The 14283-nt window shown below is 38.2% G+C and overlaps 1 protein-coding gene across 1 annotated transcript in view; it reads left to right on the top strand.

Moving 5' to 3' along the window:
• Positions 1 to 14283, top strand: part of BANK1 (B cell scaffold protein with ankyrin repeats 1) — a 163571-nt gene that overhangs the window by 10137 nt on the left and 139151 nt on the right. Inside the window, exon 2 of the mRNA XM_040598660.1 lies at positions 13697 to 14095. Coding sequence (XP_040454594.1) covers positions 13697 to 14095 — 399 coding nt within the window. The remainder of the gene's footprint in view (positions 1 to 13696; positions 14096 to 14283) is intronic.

Genomic DNA, 14283 nt, shown 5'->3' with positions numbered 1-14283 from the left:
CCGATGTCTGCTACTAGAGCATTTCACTTAAGCTGATTCCCCAGGCTAGTATGTCAGAATAACTCTATTTAATCAATGAAGCTTAGTTGCTGTGCACTGTCAGGGGAAATTTTGCCAGTTTTTAATCAAAACTTTTTAAGGTTTTCATACTTGCATTCTGTTTTTATAATGCTATAATCTTATCATCAAAACTTCCAAATTTGTTCCTTTCCCTTATAAATTCTGTTCCCTGTTCAAGATTGACAATTTTAGAGGACGCCAAATCTAATTTGGCCTTTAATGCATGAAAGAGTCTGTAATGATTGAACTGGAGAAAATATATTTTCTGTGGAAGTTTGAGGCAGATCCTACATTTATCAGTTTGGAAACAGAAATATTTTCTGCTTACAGGGTACATTCAGAACAGTTTCATTTTAATGTTCTTGTAGTGCTCTTGCCAAGCTATTGTCAGTTGGTTTTCTATGGGAGTTTAAAAACAGTTCTGTTTCATTGGCAAGCTTGCAGCCTGTATTTCAACGCCAAAGCTTATAGAATTCATTAAAATGGCAATCCATATTCTTGGGCTTTAGCTTGCAAGCAGATAGTGTATACCAGAAATTTTGTACTCCCACATTCTGTTAAGTCCATGCTGTTCATGGTGGAAGATGTATAATAATCAGTATTATTATTAATCTTGTACACAACCTCTTCTTTAAAACATATATTAAATAACGTCATAAAAAGGCAGAACTATCCTTTGAAGCTGTGACAAGTCATTCACTGGATTTAATGTTTTGGAGACTTGTGAAAAGCTAGTGCTTTTAATCAGAAATCAAGGGTTGAACATTAATTTAAACTATCATAGAAGTCAATTATACTATTTTATTTCTATCGCCACGTTTATGTCACAGATGAGCACTGTAAAATTTAAATTGCCAAAATGTATATACTCTCCCCAAAAGTGTATTTTGCTCAGTATACTGAAAAGGGCAAAGTTTTCACACTCACCTAGCAAAAAAAAACCCAAAACAAACAAAAAAGCTTGCCTGAAACAATCCAGTACTGAATAAATTATAGTTAAGAATCTAAGTCTTCATTAAAGCAGTAGGAGTCTTTAGAGGAGTGTTTCCAAACGTAAATTCCTCTTTTTTTTCTGTTTTCTTTTTTTTTTTTTTTAATCGTTTTATGTTTCTTGCTGGCAGATCAGGTTGATGAAAAGTGTCATAAGATATTTAAGCAACTGTCAGTTCTTGAAAATGACTCAAATATGGTTTCTTTGTGGATATTTATATTCTTATTATATTGTTAAAGTCTTGTTCACTGAATTTTAATGTCGTAATAAGTGTTTCATTTAACAAGTGTTTCATTTTGTTATAGTCCTAATTAGCCAATCCAGGTACCTATAAATGCATTAAGGACTACAGGATCATATAGCATTACAGTCTGTACAAGCTATGAATTGAAAGTAGCCGTGTTACTTGAGGAACCTGCTTTGGCACAAGCATGCAAGAGTGAGTGGGAGCTCTGATGCATGCTCACATTACCTGCGGTTTAGCACTGAGTGGCTGTGGCCAAGTCAGCGAGCACTCTCAGGTCTTAGTTTCCCAGATGCTGTAAGGCTAGTTCCACACTGGTAAATAGTGTTCCATACAGAGGGGGAGTTGTACATGCCAGCAGTAGGTGCTAAGGACCTCAGACATGCAGGATACATTAGAGGGAGCTTATTTTGAACTCGCTGTAGTCTCACCCTGTGGCATTAGAAGGTGGCGAACATTAGGTGCAATTCCAAAGCACGTTGTTCGGCTTTACTTTCGTCTGAATGGTATGCGGTTTATGTGCTTTACGGCTAGTTGGTAAGGTGAAGCAAAGCCTGGTGAGGTTTAAAACTCTCATTTTTTATGAGATATAAAAACAATGGTGGATTGGTTTTAAAACATTCAGATGATTTGTTTTAAAAGTATACGCATGATCTCAACTGAATATTAATGTTGACTAAGCCATAGTTGTTGCTACAAGTGGCCATCTTCCTCTCTCATTAATTTCAGAGGTTTGTATTTATTCCATGCCTCATTTTCCCTTTTGTCAACTGAAGTGCTTAGGCAACTGCAAGGCAAAGCAGGCTGGAGAGTTGATCAAAGTGGTGAATAAAAAAATAAGTTGCCAGAATGGGTATAAACAACTGTATAGTAGAAATGTGTAGGATTGCCTCTTCTGATAGCAGTGAGGGTTTTTTTGTGGTTTTGTTTGTGCAGTTCTAGCAGTAAACTATAACTAGTAATTATATAACTAAGAATAATCTGTAAGTAAGATGGAGCATGGGAGGTATGCACTTCAGAGGAGGAAATGTAAGACTGCACATTTTATTTCATATCTATACCAAACATGCAAGCAGTTACTGGTGAGCAGGTGGCATATAGTAGCATGTTAAACTGTTGTATCTTGAGGAATCTTAGATTAGACAGTAATAAAGTGTATGTGGAAAGAAGGCGGTGACAGACCTATGTGGTGGGTTAACCTTGGCTAGATGGCAGGTGCTCTGTCACTCCCCTCCTTAGCAGAACAGGGCTGGATGGAGAAAATAAGATGGAAAAAAACCTTGTGGGTCAAGATAAAGGCAGTTTAATAAAGCAGTAGCAAAGGTTGTTTTCCTTTGTTTCCACATACATAAAAGATGTTATTGTCTACTTCCCATCAGCAGGCGATGTTTGGCCACTTCCCAGGAAGCAGGGCTTCAGTACGTGTGGCAGTTGCTGTGAAAGACAGATGTTGTAAATAACAAATGCATACACACACACCCCACACACACCCCTTTCTCTTAGCTTTTATATCTGACCAGATGTCGTACGGTATGGAATATGCTGTTGGTCAGTTTGGGTCAGCCATCCTGGCTATGTCCCTTTCCAAGATCCTGCCCACCCCCAGCCTACTGATGACAAGGGGAGATGTTGGAGAGCCAGCCTTGATGCTGTGTGAGCGCTGCTCAGCAGTGGCCAAAACTCTGATGTGTTATCACCACATTTCTAGCTACTGATACAAAGCAGAGAGCACTATGAGGGCTGCTATGGAGCTCAGCCATACCCGATACAACCTATGCTATCTTCAGCCTGTTTTTTCTTTTAAGATTTTTCTTTTTTTGGATATTCAAGAGGGAAGTAAAGATTTGGTTATTTAGATTTGGTCAAACAGTGAAGAGCTTGATCATGTAAAAAACCAGCACGTTTCATCATTCCTTGGTCCTGTTCTGTGCCCCTTAAGCTTCTGAGTTTTACTGTAAATTTGAACTATACAGGTTCTCTGACTGTAATGAGGTAAGGGTTAGTTTTGTTGCAGAACTGGTTCAAGAAGGACTTGGTTTTCCTGTTTCTATCCAACAGTGAGAATATACAGCAATGACAGTAAAGTATAGTAGGTATGTATATATGGTGTGGTAAATCTGTTTGCAAGAATCAGAACATACAGAAGTTCCAATTGCTTCATTTCCAGGAAGCAACCCATTTGGTCAAAGGTAGTAGTAATTACATTAAAATTTTCTGTGAGGGCTGTCTGCTAGAGGAGGACTCAAAATGGGTGCTCAGGTAACTCTCTGGTTTGGTCCTATTTTCGGACTGGTAATAATTTGAGAATTTATATTTTGCAGGGTGCAGACATAAATTGTATGTATTAAACTTATACTGAGGAGATAGGCTTGCTGGAAAGACATTTTTTGAATCTCATGTAAACTTTATGGTATTTGGGCATCACGGTTAATTTTGTAATCCTGTGGGTGAATTGTGTGAAGGTAGGCTTGCACTCATGTGACTAACTTGATTTCTTTCTGTCTGACGGGCAGAAATAAAAGTAGTTTGTAACATAGCTAGTGTCGAGGATCATTGTCTTAAGGCAGTAAAGAGGAAGCTGAGATGGGTTTAATATAGAGATGTCAACTTTCTATTGAGGTTGTTGCTGAATCTTTTATTTAGCTTGGTTTCTAACTCACTGTTGGCTCTGTCATTGCTCATTTTATGAAGCTACACATATTTATGTAATAGTTTTATACTTCATTTACTTTCTTCTGTGTGAATCATTACCATAAATGCTGTTGAAAAGGTCAACACAAAAATATAAAGTGCTTGCCCAATGCTGATTAGAGATTTGTCTTGTTGGGTTTGGGTTTTTTGGTTATTGTTTGGGGGGGGAGGTTTGGTGACTGTCACGTATTTGTCAGAAAGGGACAGAAGAAATGAGCTGAAGTGGGAGGACACTTCTACAGCCTCATGGCTTAGACATGTTATACATCAAATTGAAACTGCTTCTCACACTTCCTTTAATTTCTGAGTGAACGCTCAAGTAAATGAGATGCATAACAAATGAATGTAAAACCAGTCTGCAAAAGCAGGAGATCAATCTATTTGATTCATGGGGTGTCAGAAGCCCTTCCTGGATACTCTGCTGACATGCAGCAAACAAAACTAGTTGTAGAAACCTAAAGAAGTATGGGTGAGACACTGGAACAAGTTGCCCAGAGAAGTTGTAGATGCCCCATCATTGGAAGTATTACAAGTTAGGTTGGATGGGGGCTTTGGACAACCTGATGTAGTGGAAGGTGTCCCTGCCTATGGCAGGGGGGTTGGACTAGATGATCTTTAAAGGTCCCTTCCAGCCCAGACTGTTCTGTGATTCTATGACTGCTTTAAGAGAGTTCTACCAGACAGTTTTCTTGTGTCAATGATAGTCTTAACTTGGCAACTGTTGAGATGTCATCTATGGTTAATTCAGTGCATTTGACCTCATTACAAATTCAGGGAACACAGAAATATCTCAGCAGAAATTGCAGTAAGTGGTGATATTTATTGAAAAACATTGTCATATAATGGTGATTGTCTGATGATCAGTGTCTGCCCAGTCCTTGGTGTACAAATTACACTACTTAATGTGTAAGACACCTTCTTTGTGTTTGATACAGCAGTGCTACTGTGTGTCCTCCCCAGATCACAGCAGTTGGAACCACAGCAACGTGCCCAAATTGTTTTGCTTGCAAGATTAGCACTTTCTGTTTTGGTACTTAGGCACTGTTTTCTGAGGTATGTTCTCTTGTGATAGAAGTAAATGTACTGGATTTTATGAGACTGTTTCCTCTAGCACTAGTTAGTATCTGCAGAAAATGTTTTCCATCCTCTGTTTCTTATTTTGAAGAAATTTGAGGTAAGAATTTGTGAGGAACTGAAGTAACAATGGAATCAAAGGTGGCAGAGAAAAAAACAATAGAAAGCAGAACAAAAAGCTAAGAAGTTGAATTTAAACGAGCAGAGTTTAAATGTAATCATAAATCCAAAAATCCCTGGAGTAAGTTAGGCATCTAGAGAGAGCCTGAGAAGAGAAACACTGGCAAAAAAACCCAAAAAATAAAATAAGTAAGGTCACTTTGGTATACCCTAACAGTGAAATTTTGAAATTGAAACTTTTAAAAAGGTTTCATGTTTATAGATCTGTAGTTATAGTGATAGTATAAGGGCATTGGTTGTTCTTAGTAGCAATAGCATCAGTTAATACAAACTTGATACAGCTTGTTCAGGTTTTCATGTGACCTAAAAGACTTGTTCCACAGCAATCATAAAAAAAGTAGTGCATATACTTCCTCTTTATCCTGTCATTATGGTATATTTTTCTCTTCATGATTTGTTTGTGTCTAAAGCATTTCTGAATTATCCAATTATGTTGTGCTAAAATCTACCAAAGGTGTGGTTTTTCTCGCAAGGGAGTGACTATAGTGACACAAAATTTTGTCTTGTGGTGGTGGTGATACAGGATGAGGTATACCTTGAAATAGAGAACTGAGTTCTGATCTCTGTATCACATGTTTATGTTTAGTCTTGTTCTTTAGAAATGAGAGCATGTGTCAATCAGTAGGTATTCAGCTGTGAATGACAAGATGTTCACAGGTGAAGATGCTGTGATAATCATTACACTTGCATATGTATTCACAGGACAGATCAGAGAGGCCTAAACCAGGGAATAAGGCCATTTCACTCTTCAGGAGAAACAGCTTTTTGGGCTGTCACGGTTTAACCCCAGCCAGCAACCAAGCACCATGCACACACTTCCTCACTCCTTCCCGCATCCCCCCCCCCCCCCCCCCCCCCCCCCCCGGAGGGATGGGAAGGAGGATCAGAAAGGAATGTAAAACTCGAGGGTTGAGATAAGAACAATTTAATAGGTCAAGCAAAAGCTGTGCATGCAAGCAAAGCAAAACAAGGAATTCATTCCCCACTCCCCATGGGCAGGCAGGTGTTCAGCCATCCCCAGGACAGCAGGGCTCCATCATGCCTAACGGTTACTCAGGAAGACAAACACCATAATGCCAATTGTCCCCACCTTCCTCCTTCTTCCCCCAGTTTATATACTCAGCATGATGTCATATGGCATGGAATATTTCTTTGGCTAGTTTGGGTCATCTGTCCTGGCTGTGTCCCCTCCCAGTTTCCTGTGCCCCAGCCCCCAGCCCTCTGGCTGGCAGGGCCTGAGAAACTAAAAAGTCCTTGATTTAGTATAAACATCATCCAGCAACAGCTAAAAAATCAGTGCGTTATCAACATTCTTCTCACATCGTAGCCAAAACACAGCACCATACTAACTACTAAGAAGAAAATTAACTCTATCCCAGCTGAAACCAGGACATGGGCCTAATGGTAGCTTTGTCAGGTTGGGTATCTTTGTAATCAACCTGTGTCAGGTCCATGCTGTAGAAAGGTACCTCAGGAACTTATCTGGCTCTGTGTTCCTGTTATGACTGTAGGGAAGGTCAATGAAACTTCTTTACAGAGAAAGCCCACAAGACAAAGCTTAAACTCATCCCATTTGTAGGAACCTTTTCCTCTCTGTAGAACCTCATTTTGCCCACTCCAGACCTCACTGAGCTTAGTGAGAAGAATGATGAAGACATGAGGCTTGATTTTATATAGAGCAAGTACTTGTTTTCACACACTGCTTAGCAATGAGTGATAGATGGTATGTAAACAATGAAAATATTCTTATTATGTGCTAGTTAAATAGGCATCTGAGAATAGAAGTGCAGCCGCTCTGCTGTCTGATACAGTGATGGCAGGAATGTCCCATGGTTTAGGATAATTGCTTTAATTGAAACAGGTGTGCCACAGTGCTGCAGCAATTTAGGTGCTTTTTGATCTCACTCTAAAGTTTACAAGCAGGCTTTTATAATTTTCATTTCAATTAGAGGAACATCTCTGAGAAGCAACATAACGTTTTCCATTATCTGCAAGTAGTTCTAAAGTGCTTTCTGCTGTCCTTCCCACGATGAATCCATTTTGGCTTGCTTCAAGGGATTTGCCTTGCAGGATTCCAGCAACCAAGAGCTAGAGATGCATTTTGAGATATATTTACTGGATGTGTGTCCGGTGTGCTGCCTGGGAAAATCAATGCTTTCTTGATGGGTGAGGGGCAGTTCATTATGCTAAGGCAACTGATTAGTGCTGAATTAAATGTTCTCATTCTGTTTCCAAATACTAAATTGCAGGGGTTGTTTGAAGTCCTAGTGGAACTTCTTCCATAGTTCCTTATATCATTTTAAGTAATGAGGGCAAGCAATATGAGGAGATGAATGGCTGAATCCTTGTGAAAAGATTGCAAAGGGGCCAAGAGACTAAAGGACTTCTGTTTCTGAAATCTTATTGAACTACTATATGTGGTTGCCATTCTCATCCTACATACAGCCCAGATGGAAATGGATCTTCTTGAGATTAGAAGAAGGGTTTTGCAAATGTCTGAGCTTATGTTTCTCATGCTCCACTCTTTGTCATTGTGTCATCACCCTTGACTATACCTTTAGTTTTATCCTACAAGGCGAAAGCAATGTGGGGAACAGAGAGAGCAGATGAAATGCCTCAGAGGGAAAACAGACATTTTTCAAACCCTAGCAGTCTTAAAAACCATCTACTTAAGATTCCCTAGATGAAGAAGGCATGTTTCTGTGAAATGGGAGCTTATGGAACAATGTTATTAATTTTCTTTGGGTGACATTTGATTTGTAAAGTGAAACGAGAATCTTAAGATACATAGGAGTCTAATCAGGTAAGTGTGGTTAATTTTAAAATCTTGAGTTTCCCTACCCTGGTTCTCTTTGCCTGGAAAAAACTACTACTACTTTTTGTGTAAGTTGTTAACATGGGAAGATACTTATGGTAATCCTAGAGCGTAGTCTGCTATTCAAAAAAGTATTGAAGATGCAATGGATGTCTTTCTGTGTTGCTTATGTCACCTCAGGTTTTCATCAATATGTTACGAGAAAGTGACCAAAAACTTTCATTTTGTGTTTTTCCACTTCTTCTTTGAAATATTCAGCAACTGTACTCCAACAGATTTTTGCTGATGGACAGTAGCTCATTACATACTGACAGAATTAATACACTTCTTTCTCAAATATCTTTTCTTTCAAGACTGGCATTAAAAAAACCAACAGTAAAACAACTTCCCCTTCCCCAAGTGAAAATGTCTGTGACAGGAAGAAATAAGAGGTGAATTTTCTTCTTTCTCTAGCAGTTGATCCTCTCCTTTCTCAACATGGTGTTTGAGAACAATTTGAAAGGGAGTTTTCTTCACACAGATATCAAAAGCCAGTGTGCTTGAGGCAATGATTTAAGCAGACTTGGATAACTTTTTCGTTAGAGTTGACTGTGGCAAGCTTGTTGGGTGGTTACAGGAACTCTGGGGCAGCTGAATGAACAACAGAGAATGCCAAGGTCCAGCACCCCAAGTGCAGAAGGCTGTAGATGACCCCAAGAAAGAAATTGCCATGAGAAATGTTCAAGTGTCACCTTTTTTTTTTTTTTTTTTTTTTTTTAACAAAGCATCCTCAGGCGGTGGGACTGTAGAACCAATTTTTAAACCCTAGCCTAATTGAAACCAGCCTTACTTATGTCAAAGTACGTTAATGCTGAATTGCTGGAAAAAACTATAGTAAAATGCAGGCATATAGAAGTAAAGCACATCATCTATGAACAGTAAGTCTTTAAAATGTGGGGAATAAGTTGGCATCTGTGCAGAGATCTTGCTTTTCTGGATCTAGCAGTGTTATTATCAAAGGTGTGTTACCAAGTACTACTTGATCACTTCTAAACGCACAGAAATTCTTTTACAAGATTGCAAGATTCATAAACAGAGGTACCTGTTTAAGAGTAGCCACCAGCCCCCAATCTTTGATTTGTTTCCTTTGCCTGCCTGATGTTTAGTGCATTACAGAGTTCTGAAGATTTCCTTTCATTTTCTAATATGTTTGCCTTTTTTTTTCTCCATACTGTGTCTTTTAATTGTTGCCATAAAAAGATGTTCTGTTGCCTTATGTAAGTTCTTACTGCTTGATCACACTAGTCTGCAAAGATGTTTTCATCTCATTTGGTTCTCATAACATTCAGAAGGTCTTTTCAAAGAAGGTTTCAGGTGGCATGTTTCATGAGATGTGCTTTTTGGGGCAGCTACATTCCAGTAACTAGAGAATAGTTTTGCTTGGCAGAAGAACCCGTTCAGGTTGTGGATGACTGCCTCAATTCTCTTACTCTTTCTCATTGCCTGTTTCTCACTGCTGAACTAATAATACATTTTATTTCTACCTTTGAGTCAGTTTCCAAGCAGGAGTAGTTGAAGCATGGCTTAATTTTTTTCAGGATATGATAGTTCCTATTACATTAACTTTCAAGGGAACAAAATTCATCTCAACTTTTATTATATTCCAAGTGCAGTAACTTCAAAGAAATATTCAGTGAAAGATGAAAATAATGAAGGGAAAAAACTCTAACTGAGAAGTTAAGCATTGTTACTGTGTATTCAGTATTGGGTAGCATTGCATTAAAGATAGGCCAGTTTTTGTTGTTTCAGGTTAAAATGGTACTGTTTTGAAGGCAGAGTTTTAGGTGGGCTTTAATTTTCAAGTAAGATGGATTCAAGCATCTACACGTTTGCAAAATTTCTGAAGGCAAAACCATTGTTTAATAGGAAAAAGCTAAAGGCACATGGAGTAGGTTTTAGATAGGGGACTTCATAACTATCCCTAGGATAAGCTTTGACTCTACATTTAAAGTCAGGCAAGCATTTTGAAATACCGATATTTGATCTCTTAAGATAATTTTGGGGAAGTAAGATGTAGTTCTTGCATTCCTGCTTAATATCGAAGTTAACTCTCAATACAGAAGGCAGATCAATAGCAGAAAAAAAAAATACAAGCATGTAATTCAAAACAAACCCACATTTGGTTTCCCATAGGTGACTTTATAGCACTAGCTGTTTTCTTCAAACCAATAAACATTGCACCAAAGTCCATTGTGAAATACCTCACTCATATGAGTCTCTCCTCAGCAGTGTGGCTCTTCCCTTTACGTATAGACAGACAAATTAAATATGGCAGCCATATTAAATTAGTGTTTTATGAGATGTATGTTGCAGTCTTTCTTCCATCAAGTATGGTGTTAGGTGTATTTTGCTCCCTTTTCTTATATAAATAAAGCTTTCTTTCTTATATATAAAAATCAATATAGTTAAAAAGAAATAAAGTCGAGCCTACAATAAACGTCTTAAAACACTCATGCATACTTAGCTAAGATCAAAGCTGTGGACTTGGGTGTAGATACGCTGAATGGAAATAGAATTACTGTGTCTTCTTTTAGCATTTCAATGCAATTTGCTCACTTTTATCTTTAGCATTTCTTGAATGCCCAAGCCTTGTACTGTCCATTTGCACAGGGGTGAACTTTATACCTTATGTATATTTTTATTATGATTATTACATAATGTCAGCTCTTTAAGAATATTTCTACTGAAGGAATTACTCCTCCATGCCCAGCACACAGAGAGCTCTTCAGCTGTGCCTGAATGTTTGAGTCCAGCAGTTAATTCCTGCTCTGGCATATGGGAACACTTTGTGGGTGCTTCCAGTCTTCACAGGGATGAGGCACAGTTGTGCACTATTTCTTACTAATGCTCACCTTCTACATGGAGAGGATACTTAGGCTTTTGGTCAAGTGGGAGACACCAGCAGATCCCTCTTTGCACAATCAGGACACGAAGATTCTGTGAGGCTATAAAAAAACCAAACATTTTTACCATTCAATTTAAATATGCTTTTTTATACCCCCTGCAATTCCATTTAGCTATGTCTTTACCCAAGTCCATGATAATAGAAGGAAACACAGATGTGCATGAACTTAAAATGAGACTTTTTAAGTTAAAGAGTTAGTATGAACTTTCCATGAACATCCAAGGTAATCTCAAATGATATTATTTAATTCTTCCCATACACCTTATCAAGGAGCTTCAATGCTGTATATGTTTTTGGGTTCCTCAAAAAGTATTTTGAAAGGGCGGGAGAGTTCACAAAAGTGCAGAAAGAATGGTAGGAGTTCTGCAAAGCCTCTCTTGTAGTGGGAAGAGTAATAATTCCAGTTTACAAACTGTAATGAAGGAAAGGCTAAGAGTCTCTTCATGAGAGTCTGAAGACTTTAGGGGACAGATTTCTGAGAGCAGGTACTTCTTTAAGCTTGCAGAAATAGGTAAAATTATTCTGTGGCTGGAAGTTGAAACTAAGCAAATTCAAGCAAAATGTAAAGAATGAATTCTTGAATCTTCATGGACTAAGCATCCTCTTTAAATCCGTATTTTTGAAGGACCACTACAGTACTTTTAGTAAACAGGGACTGAAAATAGAAGGTGCAAGGTGATTCCATTTCCTGTGATGTGGAATGGTGTGATAAGACTGGAAGAGCTTCTGGCCTTAGAGCTCTGTTAACATAATTTCTTCTTTTGAAACTGTGCAACAAGCTTCATAGCTTTTTGTCTCTTTATTGTGAGAGTTATGGAAAACCAAATGAGCTGCTGAAAACAACATTGCAACAAGTAAGGTTTCTTATCCTAGTGTCAAAAACCACATAATTTTGCTGAGTTAAATGAGAAATATGCTACTATTTATTTTTATTTTAGCATTTCAGCAGAAACAGGAGTTTGTCAGAATGCTTTTACCATTGAAAGTGTAGCGGTTACCTTTCCAAATACATTTTGACAAATACTACCTTGCTCTAATGTATTGGTCAAGGTCAGTTATCTTGAAATATCATCACCCACTACCATATTGAGCATGGCCCTATATGATTTCCAATGACTTTGAAAGGAGGAGTAGTCACAAATGTTTAAAAGAGAGCAGCAATTCTCCAAGCAGTTTATATACATATAGCAATGTGAAGAGACTAAGCCACAGTGTCCCCCTATGGTACAAGTTTTAGTCAACCTTCAGGTGGGTAGACTTTGAAACATCTCCTGAGTAAAAGATGAATGAACAAAATTTAGAATTTAGATTGTATTAAAATTTAGAAAGAATGTATTCTAAAAAGAAGGGAAGTCCAATAGATAAAGCACTGATCCTAGACTGGAGATACAGGCTCGTTTTCTTCTTTTGCACAAAGACTTATGTGGGATCCTTGACAAGTTTTTATTATCATTAGCTACATCAGTATTATCCTTCCAACAGCGCATCCCACTATCCAGATCCATTGTGCGCCCAAGAAACACTTTAATTCTGTGTATGCCCACCATTTCCTTGCTTCTTTGTGACTATCAAGAGACAGCTTAGATGCTCACCTGCAAAGAAGCTCTGGTGCACTGCAGACAAGTGTCCATCGGGTTGCCTGACCCATCAGGAACCTGGGAGACCCAGTGAAGTTCAATGGAGGGTTAAGTGCAGCAGCTACTTATATTCCTGAGTCTCTTACTGTTGCTCCACAGGGCTGTTACTGTGAACTACCCCAGGGGTATTTAAGTGTATACTACCCTGGTGTTTTAATGTATATTGTGTTGGTCAGCAAATCACAGGTTTTCTATTGTTTCACAGAATCACAAAATGCTTGAGGTTGGAAGGGGCATCAGGAGGCTGTCTTGTACAACCACCCTGCTGAAGCAGGGCCACCTAGAGCCAGTACCATGTCCAGGTACCCTCTGTAGCTTCAAGGATGGAGATTCCACAACCTGCCAGTGCTCACAACAAAAAAATAGTTTCCTGATGCTCAGAGGGAGCCTCCTGTGTTTCAGCTTGTGCCTGTTGCCTTTTACATACTGTCACCCTAGTTAACATGTGGAAGAGTATTAGTCATGTTTTATGTTTTGTGGCATCATGCTTTACATGTCGAAAGGAAAGCAGAACTAAAAAAATGTAGTTCTAGATTTATTTTTGTCAGGTTTGTAAATAATTTTGTTAGAATAAGGACAGGAAAGAGAGATCGATAACAACTGTCTTAATACCATGCTGCCAAAATATCCTGAACATACAAATCGTGTTTCTAATGAAGTCAGATCATGTCCAGTGTTCAAATATGTATGCTTTACCTCTACCATTGATAGCTAACTGTTGCTTTTTTAATAGTATCACCTATTTGTCAAGAATCTAGGAGTAAGCAGAATGTGTGAATACGCTCTGCTTTCTACACTGCAATTTCAGTATTTATTCTGAAATACTAGTTGAAGCTATGCTAAACATATATTATTTTGAGCTATTTTACCAGCATTTTTGTGGGTGATCTTTCTGCCTTGGTCTAGAAATAAGTAGATGGTTATCATTTCAAGGTGATAACCTGTCCAGCACCTCAAGGTTTTTTAAGAGGGGGGGAAAACATAACTATCTGTCTTCTGATATTTATAATGGATTCAAAATGCATTTGAAATTATTTTTTAATATTTTTTTTCTCTCTAGGAAATACGAAGGATATTCTCGTGATATATGAACAAGAAGCAGAAGAGTGGGCTTTGTATTTAAAATCTCTTTTTGGACACATAGTGAATGAAGGAGGAATCTTACTCTACAATCTAGAGACTTCATCTTTCAAGCACCAGGAGCTGTTCTCTTTACCCTGTTACAAATGTAAACTCCTGATACTATCGTGTGGACTTCTTAACTGCCTGAATCGAAAGAGGAGTTATTTTCTGGAGCAAGTTCTAAAACCTCCAGATAACGTGGTGATTCTACTTTGTGGGGTGGAGAACTCAGAGATTCTTTATGAGATACTGACCTTAGATGGAGGCAGCAAAGAGATTTCCACTGATCAGGAACCTGAGGAGTATCTCTCTGTTGTTACTGGAATTATTCAACCAGGTAATCTAAAACTGAAAACTTTGTATGGTTATTAAAAGTTAGCTGTATTAGTATCATTTGGAAGAAAAAGTGATATTTTTTCCAGAAAATCTGAATTATGTCTCTTCAGCTTGGTCCAACAGTTTTAGTTTTGTGATGCATTTCTTATTGAAGTGTGATGAGATAGTGCACTCTTAGTCCAGCTTCAT

The sequence above is a fragment of the Falco naumanni genome, chromosome 1 (assembly GCF_017639655.2).
Source record: "Falco naumanni isolate bFalNau1 chromosome 1, bFalNau1.pat, whole genome shotgun sequence".
NCBI lineage: Eukaryota > Metazoa > Chordata > Aves > Falconiformes > Falconidae > Falco > Falco naumanni.
The sequence above is the reverse complement of the archived record's forward strand: the minus strand, read 5'-3'. Positions and strand labels throughout refer to the sequence as shown.